This window comes from Scyliorhinus torazame, chromosome 1 (genome assembly GCF_047496885.1).
Source record: "Scyliorhinus torazame isolate Kashiwa2021f chromosome 1, sScyTor2.1, whole genome shotgun sequence".
In the NCBI taxonomy this organism is placed as follows: domain Eukaryota; kingdom Metazoa; phylum Chordata; class Chondrichthyes; order Carcharhiniformes; family Scyliorhinidae; genus Scyliorhinus; species Scyliorhinus torazame.
The window spans coordinates 35,806,828-35,824,925 of NC_092707.1; the positions used below are offsets into that span (position 1 = coordinate 35,806,828).

Genomic DNA, 18,098 nt, shown 5'->3' on the forward strand with positions numbered 1-18,098 from the left:
TGGAGCAACTGTGCTAACCATTATGCTACCGTGCTGCCCATTCCTCAGATGCAGATAAGTATCTGCAAATTTAGAGATTTAGCCTTCAACACCACTTCTAAATCATTTATATAAATCAGAAAAAGCAAGGATCCCAACACTGAGCCCTAGGGACACTACGTTCAACTCATCTCCAGTCTGAGAAATGCCCATCTATACCTACCCTCTGTTTCTTCTCTCAACTTTTAATCCATGCTGCCAAGGACCCATCAATCCTAAACATTTTTAATTTGTTGACCAACCTGCCATGTGGCACCGTATCAAATGCATTTTGAAAGTTCAAATATACAACATCCATGGCATTACCTTCATTAACTGCCTAAGTCAATTAAATTTGTCAGACATGACCTGCCCTTGACAAAGCCAAGTTGACGGTCTAATGTTAACATATTTTTCTCTGTGTATATTTATCTCATCCTGTATTATGGCCTCCATTAGTTTTGCCACTATTGATGTCAATCTGACAGGTCTGTAGTTTCCTTGATTGGCCTCTGCCTCTTTCTTAAACAACGGTGTCACATTTGCAATCTTCCAGTTCTCTGGGACTATCCTTGTGTTCAGAGATGTGGAGATGCCGGCGTTGGACTGTGGTGGGCACAGTAAGAAGTCTTACAACACCAGGTTAAAGTCCAACAGGTTTGTTTTGAATCACTAGCTTTCGGAGCGCAGCTCCTTAATTAGGTGAGTCAATGACACCCGCCCCCGCCACCGACCAAGGGTGGATGCATTCAAGGGCACTCGAGCTGTTGTCCCAGTGCTGGGGGGGAGGGGGGGGGGCGGGGGAAGGAGGAAGAGTGTGTTCCAGGTTGGGGGTTGCCCTGGGCCACATGAGGGTGAGGGGCTTTGTGTTTTGAGGCCTTCAAGCCACCTTCAAATATTGTGGAGACCCATAACAGTTCCAACCACAGCCTCAGGCGGCTTGTCCTACCAGACTCTTCCAGGACAGAGCCCTGCTGCAGCTTTTCTCCTTAAAGCCCATTTCACCCCCTTTGACTGTGAGCAGCCTATAGCTTCTAGAAGGGTCACTGATTCACCTGAGAAAGGAGCTGTGCTCCGAAAGCTAGTGATTCGAAACAAACCTGTTGGACTTTAACCTGGTGTTGTAAGACTTCTTACTCTGTTCAGAGATGCCTGGGACATTTCTGTCAATGGCACAGCAATGAGCTCCCATACCTCTCTCAGCAATTTTGGAAGCATCCCGTCGGGGCCTGACGACTCCTCTACATGGAGTGCTGCCAGCCTTTTTAGCACCTTTTCTTTATCTATAATTATACTGCTCAATTGCTCAACACCCACATTTTCATCTGGGCTATTGTCACCATCTTATCATTTGGTAAAGACAGAAGCAAAATACTCATTTAGTACCCCTGCCATACCCTCCACTTCAGTGAGCAGATTACCCTCCTTGTCCCTTATGAGCCCCACTCTATCCTTCACTCATCTTTTACCATTAATAGGTTTGAAGAACATTTTGTTATTTGTTTTAGCACACCCTGCCATACTTTCCTCATGCTTCCTCTTAGCCTTCCTTATGCCTTAGCCTCTCTTCTTCATTTGAGGTACTCTTCCTGATTTCTATTATTATTAGTATTAATCCGGCATGTATCATGTCGCTTTTATCTTCCTTATTTTATCATCAATATCCTTAGACATCCAAGGTACTCTAGCTTTGGATCCCCCATTTTTATTTCATGACTACATATATAGCTTGCACCCTATTCATCTCTGCTTTGAAAGTCTTCCATTTTTCATCTATTGTTTCATTGACCAAAATCCGTTTCCAATCAACCTGCTCCAGTTCAACTTTCAGATCCCTAAAAGTTGCCGTTTTCCAGTCTGGGATCTTAATCTGTGACTGACTTTTATCCTCTTCCAACTTAATATTGAATTGTATTATATTATGATCGCTACTTCCCAACGGCTTCCCCACTCTGACGTTCTCCACCTGCCCTGCCTCATTTCCTCGGACAAGATCAAGCACACTTGGTAGGACTGGAAATGTACTGTTCCAGAAGTTCTCCTGCACACACTGCAGAAATTTCTCCCCTTCCGTGCCCCACACCGTATCCTTTCCCCAGTCGACCTTAGGGTAATTGAAATCTCCAACTATCACAACCCTACTTGCCCTGCAGGGTTCCATAATCTGCCTACAAATGCTCTCTTCCACTTCCTCCCCACTATTTGGAAGTCTATAATAAATACCAAACAAGACTTCTACACCTTTTTACCCACTCTGTTCCTACTAAAACCTTATAACCTGGGATGTTAAGTACCCAGTCCTGTTTTGGCTTTGATCATGTTTCTGTCAATGCTACTATGTCATATCCCCCGATGGCACAGTAGCACAGTGGTTAGCACTGTTGCTTCACAGTGCCAGGGTCCCATGCTCGATTCCCAGCTTGGGTCACTGTCTGTGCAGAGTCTGCACGTTCTCCTTGTGTCTGCATGAGTTTCCGCCGGGTGCTCCAGTTTCCTCCCGCAAGTCCCGAAGCACGTGTTGTTAGGTGATTTGGACATTCTGATTTCTCCCTCAGTGTACCCGAACAGGTGCCGGAGTGTGACGACGAGGGGATTTTCACAGTAAATTCATTGCAGTGGCAATGTAAGCCTCCGAACCACACACCCTTTTTATACATTACTGTCTTTACCTTGTTGAAGGCTGTCCTTCTTGTCAATTCGGAGCCAATGTCCTGGTGAATGCGCACCGTGTTGCTATCCCAGTTGATATCATGTTCTTACTTGGCCCATTCCAGGACGCGCTCCTTCCTCTGATACCTATGGAATTGAATGATTACTGCTCGTGGTAATTCATTCGGCTTCTGTCGCAGGGCCCGTTGCGCACTGTCCAATTCCAGCAGAGCAAACACCTCACCCCCGCCCACCAGCCGGGAGAACATCGTCGAAAAATATTCGATCGGGACTTCCGGTTGCGGCCATGCCTGGATAGGTCGCACGTTTGGCAGCTCCCACCGGGAACGGACTTTAGGGCTCTCTAGTGGGGCCCCAACGGCACTTGTTCGACTGCTTCCAGGGTGGGAAGGTGACAGCAAGATCCCCCCGACAGTGTATGGATTGGACCAGGAGTGGAGCGGTGAAAAAAGGGATCTTGGAGCAGCGAAAAGTGAGAGGGAGAAAAAGTAAGATGGCGGCGGGTGGAGACCAAGCAGCGTGGGCGCAGTGGTCGCAGGAGCAGCAGGAGTTTCTTAAACGCTGCTTTGAGGAGCTGAAGACCGAAATGCTGGCACCAATGAAGGTGGCGATTGAGAAGCTAGTGGAGACCCAGAGGGCCCAGGGAGCGGCGATCCGGGAGATGCGACAAAAAGTCTCGGAGAACGAGGATGAGATCTTGGGCCTGGCAGTGAAGGTGGAGGCACACGAGACGCTGCACAAGAGGTGGGCGGAAAGATTTGAGGACCTGGAGAATAGGTCGAGGAGGAAGAATCTTCGGATTCTGGGTCTCCCTGAAGGAGTTGAGGGGTCCGATACCGGGGCATATGTGAGCACGATGCTCAATTCGCTGATGGGCGCGGGAGCCTTCCCGAGCCCCCTGGAGCTAGATGGGGCTCATCGGGTCCTGGCAAGGAGACCCAAGGCCAACGAGCCGCCAAGGGCTGTAGTGGTGAGGTTTCACCTCTTTATGGATAGAGAGTGTGTCTTGAGATGGACCAAGAAAGAGCGGAGCAACAGGTGGGAGAACACGGAGATCCAAATCTACCAGGACTGGAGTGCAGAGGTGGCTAAGAAGAGAGCTGGCTTTAATCGGGCCAAGGCGGTGCTCCATTGTAAGGGCGTGAAATTCCGTATGCTGCAGCCAGCGCGATTGTGGGTCACATTCCAAGATCGGCACCACTATTTTGAAACGCCTGAGGAGGCTTGGAGCTTTATACAGACTGAAAGGTTGGACTCAAATTGAGGGTCTGTGGTTGTGTATGTCTGCTGTATATATGGTTTTAACTACGTGTAGGGAATGTTCGCTTGGTTGGGAGCTGGGTGGGGATGGGTGAAGGGATTTGATGGGGAGACTGTGGGAGAATGTGGGCGCCTGTGTTGGAGGGAGGGGAGGCCCGGGGATGGGGGAATTGAGATAAGGCCGCAAAAAGAGCTGCGCCAGAGGGGGCGGGGCCGGCTCAGGAAAGCGCGGGCTTTTTCCCGCGCTAGGAAAGGACGGCGGTGGGCGTCGGAGGAGCGCACACTGGCTGAAGGGGAGGGGGGATTCCCACACTGGGGGGGTCGATGGGAAGGCGGGAGAGGCCGGGTCAGCAGGAGTCAGCTGACTTATGGGAGTGTTATGGGGGGAGCAAAAGAGCTAGATATGGATCTAGCGGGGGGAGGGGGGGTATAGGGTTGCTGCTGCATTGGCCAATGGGGAACTGGAAATAGGAGAGGTGGTCGGGGCGGGTGTCCGCCGTCTGGGGGACTGGAGGGTGCAGGAGGCGCGGGCACGTGACTGGCCTAGAAAAGGAGATGGCTAGTCGGCAGAGGCGGGGGGGGTGAGAAGCCCCCCAATCCGGCTGATAACTTGGAATGTGAGGGGCCTGAATGGGCCGGTTAAGAGGGCCCGAGTGTTCGCGCACTTAAAGGGACTGAAGGCAGACGTGGTCATGCTTCAGGAGACACATTTGAAGGTGGCAGACCAGGTCAGGTTGAGAAAGGGATGGGTAGGACAGGTATTCCATTCGGGGCTGGATGCGAAGAACAGAGGGGTTGCAATACTGGTGGGGAAGCGGGTGTCGTTTGAGGCAAAGAATATTGTAGTGGATAATGGAGGTCGCTATGTGATGGTGAGCGGTAGGTTGCAGGGGGTGTGGGTGGTACTGGTAAACGTATATGCCCCGAACTGGGATGATGCCGAATTTATGAAGCGCATGCTGGGTCGGATTCCGGACCTGGAGGCAGGAAGCTTGATAATGGGTGGGGATTTCAACATGGTGCTGGATCCAGCATTAGATCGCTCCAGATCCAAGACGGGGAAGAGGCCGGCTGCGGCCAAGGTGCTTAGGGCCTTTATGGACCAGATGGGGGGAGTGGATCCATGGAGGTTTGTTAGGCCCCTGGCCAGGGGATTCTCATTCTTTTCCCATGTACATAGAGCCTACTCCCGGATAGATTTTTTTGTTTTGAGTAGGGCGCTAATCCCGAAAGTGGAAGGAACGGAGTATTCGGCCATAGCCATCTCAGACCACGCCCCGCACTGGGTGGAGCTGGAGTTAGGAGAGGAGAGGGACCAGCGCCCGCTGTGGTGTCTGGATGTGGGATTACTGGTGGATGAGGAGGTGTGCGGGAGGGTGCAGGGGTGCATTGAGAGATACTTGGAGGCCAATGATAACGGAGAGGTGCAGGTGAGGGTAGTCTGCGAGGCGCTGAAGGTGGTGGTCAGGGGAGAGTTAATCTCCATTAGGGCCCACAGGGAGAAGAGAGAGGGCAGGGAGAGGGAGAGGTTGGTGGGGGAGATCTTAAGGGTGGACAGGAGATATGTAGAGGCCCCCCCGAGGAGGGGCTACTTAGGGAGCGGCGAAGCCTCCAGACGGAGTTTGACCTGTTGACCACAGGGAAAGCAGAGGCACAGTGGAGGAAAGCACAGGGAGCGACGTACGAGTATGGGGAGAAGGCGAGCCGGATGCTGGCACACCAGCTCCGTAAGAGGGTGGCAGCGAGGGAGATAGGTGGAGTTAAGGATAGCAGGGGGAATACGGTGCGGAGTGCGGAGAGAGTAAATGAGGTATTTAAGGACTTCTATGAGGAGCTGTACAGATCTGAGCCCCCAGCGGGGGAAGAGGGAATGCGACGATTTTTGGATCAACTGAGGTTCCCGAGGGTGGAGGAGCAGGAGGTGGCTGGTTTAGGGGCGCCAATTGGGTTGGAGGAGCTGGTTAAAGGATTGGGGAACATGCAGGCGGGGAAGGCGCCAGGGCCAGATGGGTTCCTGGTCGAGTTTTATAGGAAATATGTGGACCTGCTAGGCCCGTTGTTAGTGAGGACTTTCAATGAGTCAAGGGAGGGGGGGACCCTGCCCCCGACAATGTCCAGGGCGCTGATCTCGCTTATTCTGAAGCGGGAGAAGGACCCACTGCAATGTGGGTCGTATAGACCGATCTCGCTCCTCAATGTGGATGCTAAGTTGCTGGCAAATGTGCTGGCTACGAGAATTGAGGACTGTGTCCCTGGGGTGATTCATGAGGACCAGACAGGATTTGTAAAGGGCAGGCAGCTAAACACTAATGTGCGGAGGCTCCTCAACGTGATTATGATGCCATCGGTGGAGGGAGAGGCGGAGGTAGTGGCAGCTATGGACGCGGAGAAGGCCTTCGACCGGGTGGAGTGGGAGTATCTTTGGGAAGTGTTGCGGAGGTTTGGGTTTAGGGAGGGGTTTATCAGTTGGGTCAGGCTCCTATATAGAGCTTCGGTGGCGAGTGTGGCTACGAATCGGCGGAGGTCGGAGTACTTTCGGCTATACCGAGGGACGAGGCAGGGGTGCCCCCTGTCCCCCTTGTTGTTTGCATTGGCAATCGAGCCTTTGGCCATGGCACTAAGGGAGTCCAGGAAATGGAGGGGGTTGGTCCGAGGGGGAGAGGAACATCGGGTGTCGCTGTATGCGGACGACCTGTTGCTGTATGTGGCAGATCCAGTGGAGGGGATGGTGGAGGTCATGCGGATCCTAAGGGAGTTTGGGGACTTCTCGGGCTATAAGCTCAACGTAGGGAAAAGTGAGCTCTTAGTGGTGCATCCAGGGGACCAGGGAAGAGGGATAGACGACCTACCATTGAAGAGGGCGGAAGGGAACTTTCGGTTCTTGGGGATCCAGGTGGCTGGGAGCCGGGGGGCCCTGCACAAGCTCAATTTGACGTGGTTGGTGGAGCAGATGGAGGAGGATTTCAAAAGATGGGATGTGCTGCCACTCTCGCTAGCGGGCAGGGTACAGTTGGTTAAAATGATGGTCCTCCCGAGGTTTCTCTTTGTATTCCAGTGCCTTCCCATTATGATTACCAAGGCCTTTTTTAACCGGGTAGGTAGGAGCATCATGGGTTTCGTGTGGGCAAATAAGACCCCGAGGGTAAAGAGGGTGTTTCTGGAGCGTAGCAGGGACAGGGAGGGCTGGCACTGCCGAATCTGTGTGGCTACTATTGGGCAGCCAACGTGGCGATGATCCGTAAGTGGGTAGCAGAGGGAGAGGGGGCGGCGTGGAAGAGGTTGGAGATGGCGTCCTGCAGGGACACGAGCCTGAGGGCGCTGGTGACGGCACCGCTGCCGCTCTCGCCGACAAGGTACACCACGAGTCCGGTAGTGGCGGCAACGTTGAAGATCTGGGGGCAGTGGAGACGGCATAGGGGCAAGGTGGGAGCCTCGGTTTGGTCCCCGATTCGGGAGAACCATCGGTTCGTCCCGGGAACGATGGATGGGGGGTTTCGGAGCTGGCATCGAGCACGGATCAGAAGAATGGGGGACCTGTTTATAGATGGGACGTTTGTGAGCCTAGGGGCGCTGGAGGTGAAGTTTGGGTCACCCCCGGGAAATGCGTTCAGGTGTATGCAAGTGAGGGCGTTTGTGAGGCGGCAGGTGAGGGAATTCCCGTTGCTCCCGGCACAGAGGATTCAGGACAGGGTGATTTCGGGTGTATGGGTCGGAGAAGGCAAGAACTTCATTTGAAGCCTACTTGTGACAATAAGCGATTTTTATTTCATTTCATTTCATTAAGTTGGAGAGGATAAAGTTTGCCTTGAGAGGGTCTGTGTAGGGGTTCTTCAGGCGGTGGCAACCGTTCCTAGCCTATCTCGTGGAGTGCTAGGAGGAGGTTATATGGGGGGGGTTAATATATGTTTGAGAAACCCAATGTATCAGTAGTTTATTATTTTTGATTGTGATGTTTGTGTTCTTTTTGTTATGGGGGCGGGTTTGTTTGTTATAAAAATTTTGTTGGACAAATTTGAATAAACATTTTTTTTTTTAAAAAGAAAAATATTCGATCGGCTTTGTCCCCAGGATTCTAAGATTCAAGTGCCTCAACATGTTCTCCAAATCATCGACCTTGGTTTTCAGGTCCTTGTTTTTCCCCGCCAGAATCTGCACTTCGGCTTCCAATGAAACCAGTCAGCCTTCAACACCCTTTAGTGTCTCACCCTGCTCTTTCACACACCTGACATTTGGCCCAGCTACTCCCAGAGCGAGCCCAATACCTCCTTGACGTCGGCTTTAAAAGTCTGCTTCAGTTCCCTGCCCTGTCTCTCAAATCTGCGATCCATATGCCTCCCAGATTTTCGAGCTCCTGTGCTTTCGCCCTTGTCAGGGTTTCTAAAGTGACGGGTAGGGCCGATTCCTCCGCCATTTTGTCTCCCTCATGGTTTTTTACCGGGCTTCCTACTTGAGATTTCTTCCCGGCAACTTTCTTTACTGCCTCTTTGGCCATCCTCTCAGCACCTCAAACCTTTCCCCTGGTAAGCATCTGGGTTAAAACCAAAAAAAATTCCAGGTAGAGAGAAAAAAAGACGGATGAAAAGGACCGAAGCTGCTGTCACCCTTTTAAAATGGCCGGGCCCACTCCTCTCCCCGCTGTTTCTGGCCAAGTGTACTCCTCTCCACACTGCTTCTGGGGATCCTGGCTGTAGTGCAGAATCCTGCTGCTAGGGCATCTTGATGGACTTGGTCCAACTCAAAGTTGATATAGTCAGATATCAGGGCTTACAGGGCGTCCGTGACATCATAGGCGCACTTGTAGGCTGTTGCTTGTGAGGTGCTGTACAAGTCCATGCTCGAGGCCTGGAATGATCCGATGGCATAAAAATTCAATGCAGTGGTGACCTTCTTGGCCACCAGGAGAAGGTGTCCTCCTCTTCCTCCACAGGGTGCCAAGACCACGAGGACGTGGCACCGGTGCCGCACCATCTCCTTGTTCAAGTGGAGTCTCCTGCCTCACATGCTGTCCGTCATCTCAACATATGACCAACGAAGCCTGTACACCTTGGCCTTTCGCCGGCGTCCCCCTCTGGGTGCCTCCTCAGCCTGATGGGTGGCCGGGTCTACATGGGGTACCACCACCAACCTGCGTCAATGCTGCGATCGCCTTGTCCAGTGTCTAGCTGCCTGGGCTGCCACCAGCACCACAAGGGAAGATGCTGCAGAGTCAACATCTCCAACCATTGTGGTATTTGGAAAAAAGAATTGGAGAAGGAGAGAAACCGGCAATCAGTAAGGGCTTCCACCCTGGTCCCTCCAAATCCCCGAGCCTCCCTCACCCTTGCATGCCCCACCCTCTCTGAGTGCCATCCACCGAGCCAGTTACGCCTCCAGGGTTCAGGAAAAATGTTAAGGCTGACAGTTTGATTGGAATGCTAGGCAATAACACTCAGTTGGACACAAGGACTTTAAACTAGCAAGTTGGGGGGAAGGGAAGTGTAAAGCTATGGACAGTATAATGGTTAATGGCGATCAAGGCAGCAGGTTACGTGACAGGTTATTATGTAGAGATATGGGTTCAAAGACAAGGAAAATTAGGAGAAAGGGTAAGAGGAAAAATAATTTGTGAAAAGTTACTAATCAAGGTGTAAGGATTCATAACAAAGACATAAAAAACAGCATTAGTGTACTTTACCTGAATGCTCGTAGTATACGAAATAAGATAAATGAGTTGACGGCGCAAATCATCGTGAATGACTATGATTTAGTGGCCATTACTGAAACATGGTTAAAAGATGGTCACGACTGGGAGTTAAATATCCAAGGGTATCAGACTATACGAAAGGATAGAATGGACGGTAAGGGCGGTGGTGTAGCTTTGTTGTTTAAGGATGGCATCCGGGCAATAGTAAGGGATGATATTGGTGCTATGGAGGACAAGGTTGAATCAATTTGGGTGGAAATCAGGAATAGTAAGGCGAAAAGGTCACTGATAGAAGTAGTCTACAGGCCACCAAATAGTAACAGGATGGTTGGGCAGGCAATAAGCAAAGAAATAACATATGCATGTAGAAATGGTACAGCGGTTATCATGGGAGACTGGTTTAACCAGGTTGGTAAAGGCAGCCTTGAGGAGGAGTTTATAGAATGTGTCCGGGATAATTTCCTGGAACAGTATGTAATGGAACCTACAAGGGAACAAGCAGTCCTAGATCTGGTCCTGTGTAATGAGGCAGGATTGATTAATGATCTCATAGGTCGGGATCCTCTTGGAAGGAGCGACCACAATATGGTGGAATTTAAAATACAGTTGGAGGATGACAAGGTAAAATCAAACACTAGTGTTTTGTGCTTAAACAAAGGTGATTACAATGGGATGAGAGAAGAACTAGCTAAGGTAGACTGGGAGCAAAGACTTCATGGTGAAGCAGTTGAGGAACAGTGGAGAACCTTCCGAGCGATCTTTCACAGTGTTCAGAAAAGGTTCATACCGACAAAAAAAGAAAGACGGTAGAAAGGGGAAAAATCGACCGTGGATATCTAAGGAGGTGAGGGACAGTATCAAATCGAAGGAAAAAACATACAAAGTGGCAAAAATTAGTGGGAGACTAGAGGACTGGGAAGTCTTTAGGGGACAACAGAAAGCTACTAAAAAAGCCATAAAGAAGAGTAAGGTAGACTATGAAAGTAAACTGGCTCAGAACATAAAAGCAGATAGTAAAAGCTTCTACAAATATATAAGACAAAAAAGAGTGGCTAAGGTAAATATTGGTCCTTTTGAAGATGAGAATGGAGATTTAATAATAGGAGATGGGGAAATGGCTGAGGAGCTGAACAGGTTTTTTGGGTCAGTCTTCACAGTGGAGGACACAAATAACATGCCAGTGACTGATGGAAATAAAGATATGATAGGTGAGGACCTTGAGATGATTGTAATCACTAAGGAGGCAGTATTGGGCAAGCTAATGGGGCTAAAGGTAGACAAGTCTCCTGGCCCTGATGGGATGCATCCCAGAGTGTTAAAAGAGATGGCTAGGAAAATTGTAAACGCACTAGTGATCATTTATCAAAATTCACTAGACTCTGGGGTGGTCCCAGAGGATTGGAAAGTAGCAAACGTGACACCACTGTTTAAAAAAGGAGGTCGGCAGAAAGCGGGTAATTATAGGCTGGTAAGCTTAACTTCGGTTGTAGGGAAAATGCTGGAATCTATCATTAAGGAGGAAATAGCGGGGCACCTGGAGGGAAATTGTCCCATTGGGCAGACGCAGCATGGGTTCACAAAGGGTAGGTCGTGTCTGACTAATTTGGTAGAATTTTTTGAGGACGTTACCAGTGCAGTAGATAACGGGGAGCCAATGGATGTGGTATATCTGGATTTCCAGAAAGCTTTTGACAAGGTGCCACACAAAAGGTTGCTGCATAAACTAAAGGTGCATGGCATTGAGGGTAAAGTGGTAGCATGGGTAGAGGATTGGTTAACTAACAGAAAGCAGAGAGTGGGGATAAATGGGTGTTTCTCTGGTTGGCACCAGTAACTAGTGGGGTCCCTCAAGGATCAGTGTTGGGCCCGCAGTTGTTCACAATTTACATAGACAATTTGGAGTTGGGGACCAAGTGCAATGTGTCAAAGTTTGCAGACGACACTAAGATGAGTGGTAAAGCAAAAAGTGCAGAGGATACTGGAAGTCTGCAGAAGGATTTGGATAGATTAAGTGAATGGGCTAGGGTTTGGCAGATGGAATTCAAGTGTGAGGCTATCCATTTTGGGAGGAATAACAGCAGAATGGATTATTATTTAAACGGTAAGATGTTAAAACATGCTGCTGTGCAGAGGGACCTGGGTGTGCTGGTGCACGAGTTGCAAAAAGTTGGTGTGCAGGTGCAACAGGTGATTAAGAAGGCTAATCGAGTTTTGTCTTTCGTTGCTAGAGGGATGGAGTTCAAGACTAGGGAGGCTATGCTGCAATTGTATAGGGTGTTGGTGAGGCCGCATCTGGAGTATTGTGTTCAGTTTTGGTCTCCTTACCTGAGAAAGGACATAATGGCACTGGAGGGAGTGCAGACGAGATTCACTAGGTTGATCCCAGAGTTGAGGGGATTAGATTATGACGAGAGGTTGAGTAGACTGGGACTGTACTCATTGGAGTTTAGAAGGATGCGGGGGGATCTTATTGAAACATATAAAATTATGAAGGGATTAGATAGGATAGATGCGGGCAGGTTGTTTCCACTGGTCGGGGAAAGCAGAACTAGGGGGCATAGCCTCAAAATAAGGGGAAGTAGATTTAGGACGGAGTGTAGGAGGAACTTCTTCACCCAAAGGGTTGTGAATCTCTGGAATTCCTTGCCCAGTGAAGCAGTTGAAGCTCCTTCTTTAAACGTTTTTAAGAAAAAGATAGATACCTTTCTAAAGAATAAAGGGATTCGGGGATATGGTGTACGGGCCGGAGAGTGGAGCTGAGTCCACAAAGATCAGCCATGATCTCATTAAATGGCAGAGCAGGCTCGAGGGGCCAGATGGCCTACTCCTGTTCCTAGTTCTTATGTTCTTATGTCTGAGAGATGGCATATGAACCCACGAGAATGCATTTGGGAATATTTTGTTTATCAAACAGTTAACAGTAACAAAGTGTTGAAAATCGGGGGGTGGTCGTTCACCTGCCTTTGTTTCGGCCGCTGCACGCGCCGACAGGTCTGGCCCGGTATTCAATTGCTAATATGTTGCAATTGTTCCCGGGGATAGCCGATTAAACTGCAGATGTCTGGGTTGATGGGCTGCTAATAGTCCTGAGTATAACTGCAGATGTCTCGGTTGATGGGCTGTTAATAGTCCTGAGTGTTGAAAAGTGTTGAAAACACCATATACACGGTATCACCCCTTGCAGGTTCCTCAACAGAAATGAAGGATAAGCCTGAGAATGTGGTATTTTGTCCAGAACTTTGGTGTAGAAATGATCTGTCCATCAATTTGTTACTTGTTCCACGTTTCAGTGCCATTCTCTGTCCAGGACCTGTGCAAGCCCTTCCACACGGCACAATCTCACCAGAACCAAATCCTGGCATGCGCATATAATATTTTTAAAAATAACCTTTTATTGTCACAAGTAGGCTTACATTAACACTGCAATGAAATTACTGTGAAAAGCCCCTATTCGCCAAATTCCGGCGCCTGTCCGGGTACACAGAGGGTGAATTCAGAATTCTCAGCTGGTACAGGAATACAGAACGCTGCTGGCCTTGTTCTGCATCACAAACCAGCTGTCTAGCCCACTGAGCTAAACCAGCCCCTATTGCACTGGTGCTCAAGGTTGTTGCTCTTTTTAGCCTTAGTTTATTACCTCTGATTATGTCACCTTTGCTCACGAGTCGCCAGGTATCTTTCTGATATCGCCACGTGGTTCAAGCTCAAGTTATGATTAATAAGTCAGCACACCGCTTAGTAAGATTGAAATCAACGGTCATTTATTATATACAACAAGTAATGTTTACACAATAATCCTACTATCTTTATAGAAACCTATCACTACTGGCCAATACTTAACTTTAGGAAGAGCCCACCAGGTCAGGGAAACAAATGGCTTATCGAATCGGATCTGGCCCGCGGGATTCAAAAGGCTGATACAGGTCGATGGCTAGGAGTCTTTATCGGATAGCAATCGCTGGATTCAAACTTACAGTTGCTGGTTGATGTTCTTGCGAAGGTCTCGAGAAGGCGAAGAAGGGAAAGAGAGAGAGATCTGAACTTGGCCCCTCACTTTATAGGGCCCAGGGGCTTCCCGCCTCTCGGGGCGGCCCTTGACCCTGAGTCCCAAGTGATTGAACTTGTTCCCAATCACTGGGTTCGAGACGTCCAATTGCGAGGCGATTCCCCGATCGGGGGGTGGTCGTTCACCTGCCTTTGTTTCGGCCACTGCAGGCGCCGACAGGTCTGGCCCGGTATTCAATTGCTAATATGTTGCAATTGTTCCCGGGGATAGCCGATTAAACTGCAGATGTCTGGGTTGATGGGCTGCTAGTAGTCCTGAGTATAACTGCAGATGTCTGGGTTGATGGGCTGTTAATAGTCCTGAGTATCGATCTGGGCCGACTTCCCCAGGGCCGAATATGGTATTCTGCCTGCAGCTGTCCGTTTGTGTCCTGTTGCCTGCTTTTCCCATCAGCCTTTTCGGTTAGCCATTTTAAATTGGGTTTTGGCCAAATTAATAGGGAATCAGCCATTTTAGGTGGTTACAAGGTGCATTTGAAAATCCTTGACTTCCAGCGTATTTAACTGCGGTGATGTGCCAGCTACATGCAGCAGTCACCACACCAGCAATAAAAGCATCAGCACTCTGTGACAGCACCTCTTCAATCAACCTTGTCATTAGGTGGCCCATTTGGATCAGTGTCACGCACCACCTCCCGCAGCGTCTTCTTGCTTAAAATTGGATTGCTTTCTGGACTCATACAGCCTTTGAGCCTGGTGTTCCAGGACCCATGTATCTTAGAAAAAATTCTCCTTCTTTCCCACTACAGAAAAGGAAGGAATCAGCTACCGCCAGTTATTTGCAGCCACCAACAGGAGCAAGTAGCAAACATAACCTGCAGCTATGAATTGCTCACATAATTAACAATGCCAATTACTTATTAGCAATAGCCTTCAGCTGTGCAGCTAGAGGCTGCTCACAGTCAAGTGACATTCAGCATGTAACCAAGAACAGGGATCTGTTCTGGAAATGTTTGTTAGGACAGACAGGCAGCAGCTGTAGTTACCCCTGCCTTGGGCATACACAATATTGGAGGATGGCTTGTAGGCCCCGCAGACGCTACGCTCCTCACCCCTTCCAGGTCAGTGGCGACTCCCGACCTATGACACCCAGCTCCTCCGTTAGAGGCGGGGATCTCTATTATCCTCTGTATAAAAGTTTGGCCAATAAGGCACTGACCAGAACATAAACCCGGTAGGGATTTACTGGGCAGTGTAAATACCGTGTGTGAATAAAACTATGTTTCTTTATTTTATTCAGCCTGGCGTCCCGTGTGCTTATTAAAGCAATTAAGCACAATTGTTCCCAATTGGAGAAAGATTAGAGAATCATTGCAAGTTTATATACATTAGTTCACTCTGGGTGAAATGGGAGAGTCTGTGACTTTACTTTGCTCAGTTGGAAATAAACCAGTTTTAATGTACAGGCTATCTTCAGACCCATTCTTCCTGGAGATGTTTGAGGATTGTCACAGTCGAGATGAGATGTAAAATATATGATGATATTCACCAAGATGGGTTTGGAAGCACTAACCAGTGAAACCCCAGCTTTCCTAAGACAGGGAGAACTAAGAATTTTAGCCAGAAAACTATTCCAAAAGCCCAAGGTACTCCTAATACTTTTGGAGAACCTAGATCTCAGTTCCTATCTAACACATAGAAGAATCAGAACTGAGCATTGGACCCTGGGGTGTAAATCCCGTCTCCTGAAAGCTGCTGGCCAATCAGAGGATGGCAGCTTTGCATTGCTCAACTGCGTCACTGGGGAGAAGACAACTGCTGCACCCACCCATGGCCCAGGATAACCAAGAGACGCAGGTTGCTGGCGAGTGAGGGCAGGGTTGGTGGTTATGGGGCGCAGCAGCAAACACAGGCGATGTATCTCAGCAGGCCCTCCCCCTTCTTCTTGCTGGGTCTCTCAGTCAGTCATTGAGTGCCTGACAATGAGGTACCTCGCCTGCAAGCAACCTTGACAGGGTTTGCTTTTAGGGCTTCCCACATGGCAAAGTCCAATGCTTGTCCTGGTTGAATACTTCTTTTTAATAAATTTAGATTACCCAATTCTTTTTTCCAATTAAGGGGCAATTTAGCGTGGCCAATCCACCTACTCTGCACATTTTTGGGTTGTGGGGGCGAAACCCACACAGACACTGGGAGAATGTGCAAACTCCACACGGATAGTCACCCAGAGCCAGGATCGAACCTGAGACCTCAGCGCCGTGAGGCAGCTGTGCTAACCACTAGGCCACCGTGCTGCCCCTGGTTGAATACTTGTGGTGTAAAGCAATGCAGCTGCTAGTGATTCAGGCTTTCTGCACCATCTTGTCTTTCCATCATCCTCCTTATCTCAGAATCTACCCAGTGCTGGCCATTGGAAAAGGCCAGAATCTGTCAAGCTACAGTCACCAAGCTGTGTTAGGATCACTGTTTGATGCCCGCAGCTCATCACTTCCAGTTAGATGAGGCCCAATGCTGAATTTGGTTCATGCTTCTGGCTTCCATCGACCAAATGAATGGCACGGCAGCACTGTTGCTTCACAGCGCCTGGGTCCCAGATTCGATTCCCGGCTTGAGTCACTGTCTGTGCAGAGTCTGCATGTTCTCCCTTTGTCTGCATGGGTTTCCTCCAGGTGCTCCGGTTTCCTCCCACAAGTCCCGAAAGACATGCTGTGAGGTGAATTAGACATTTTGAATTCTCCCTCTGTGTACCCGAACAAGCGCCGGAATGTGGCGACTAGGGGATTTTCACGGTAACTTCATTGCAGTGTTAATGTAAGTCTACTTGTGACAATAAAGATTATCAAGTGCAGAGCAATTCCTCTGCTGACCTTCTGCCTAATTTGGGCTCTGGTCGAATGTCTGTCCCATTGAATGGACCTTGTGCACATATTTATCTTTTTTGCCTTGCTAAAGGCAGGCCTGCCTTATGCTATATTTTTTACTTAGTCTTTACATTGGGAATAGCAGGCTGTTGTACTGGTTTCTTGTCAATGAAATAGGTCAATACACATTCAAAAGTATTTCTTGAAGCACTATTTCAGAGGTGACTTGTGGGTGCAGTGTTGTGGCAGTATTACAGTCATCTGTACTTTTTGGATATGGGATTGGTTGGCAATTCTGCTAATTACTGTGCACAGTTTTTAATGTTGAACTTTGTTTCTTCTGAACCACAGAAATGGCCTCCGATGCGGTTATTGTTCTCGATCCACTGAAGAAAGTTGATGGCCATTCAGTGAAACCTCTTCGAGTATCTCGACAGAGGGCAGAATCTTCTCGTATGGATGGTTGCTCATCCAGCACTGACTCTGACTGGGACTCTGAAAGTGGCAAAGATTTCAACGCGAGTGTAACAGCTGACTGTTCCAGGGGCACATTAGAAAAGCATTGGACAATTAGAACACAACACAATGAAACAGTGCAGCAGGAAAACTTTTCAAGCATTGGCAAACAAGATGACGGAAAGAAAACTGAAGTTTTCAGAAAAAATAGGTGTGCCTCAATTAATGACAATGAGAATAATTTTGCAAAGCTTCTTATACCTGAAATGGAGACCACCGATAATATTTTCCATTCGGAGATCGGCTCCAGGAACGGAAAGCTGTCATCTGTCCAGAACTGGCTGAATTCTGACGTCCGTGAAAATATAACTTCACCAACTGTAGATAGAACTAGTGATGAAGAACAAGAGGACATTTGTTTCAGGAAATTTGACAAAAAGGTAAAATTGCCTGGAGAAGCTGCAAAATAGGAGTCACTTCTTTGTTGAAAAAATATTTTGAAAAAAATAATTGTTAACCGTGTGTTCTTCTGTAGCCTATTCTTTAATTTAAAAAGCAGGGATGGGAAGCGAAAAGGTGGTTTTGAAGGTAGAGATATGAAGCAAGATTAGATGTTAGCCATAAAGAAGTGCAGAGGATCCAAGGTGGAACATGAAAATTAATTTGGTACAAAACCAAGGGTGGGTTTGTGACAAAGATGAGAATTTTATTAGCGCATTAGTCGATGTGAAGTTACTAGTGTTAGTGGTTCAGTAGTGGAAGGCATGATAAGTGGCTTGCGTTTTTTACAGGACACGGTGTAAGTGGCATACAGGAATGTATAAAAATGTGAAGCTCGGGCGGTTGATAAGGAGCACATTGGAAATCAGGCCCTGAGGTGACAAAGGTGAGGATCAGAGGTTCAGTGATCATTGGGAATGAGATAGAGATATCATAGAATTACCATGAAGTCACAGAATTTTTGCGGTGCAGGAGGTGGCCATCGTGTCTGCACTGGCTCTCCAAACAAGAACCATGGCCTAGTGCCGTTCCCTTGCTTTTTCCCCCATACCCCTGCATGTTGTTTTTATTCAAGTAATCACCCAATGCCGTTTTGAATACCTTGATTGAACATGCCTCCATCACACTTCCAAACAGTGCATTCC

At 48.6% G+C, this 18,098-nt stretch overlaps 1 protein-coding gene and 1 long non-coding RNA gene across 4 annotated transcripts in view; one reads left to right on the forward strand and one right to left on the reverse strand.

Annotated features, from left to right (window-relative positions):
- Positions 1–18,098, forward strand: part of smtnb (smoothelin b) — a 772,002-nt gene that overhangs the window by 414,051 nt on the left and 339,853 nt on the right. For both annotated transcript variants that reach the window (XM_072486160.1, XM_072486170.1), the window contains exon 7: positions 16,849–17,393. In XM_072486160.1, the coding sequence (XP_072342261.1) occupies positions 16,849–17,393 (545 nt within the window). The remainder of the gene's footprint in view (positions 1–16,848; positions 17,394–18,098) is intronic.
- LOC140397713 (uncharacterized) overlaps positions 1–18,098 on the reverse strand; it is a 63,235-nt gene that overhangs the window by 1,861 nt on the left and 43,276 nt on the right. For both annotated transcript variants that reach the window (XR_011937193.1, XR_011937244.1), the window contains exons 3-4: positions 17,215–17,343; positions 2,688–2,814 (exon numbers count right to left, since the gene is read on the reverse strand). This is a non-coding gene — a long non-coding RNA (uncharacterized lncRNA). The remainder of the gene's footprint in view (positions 1–2,687; positions 2,815–17,214; positions 17,344–18,098) is intronic.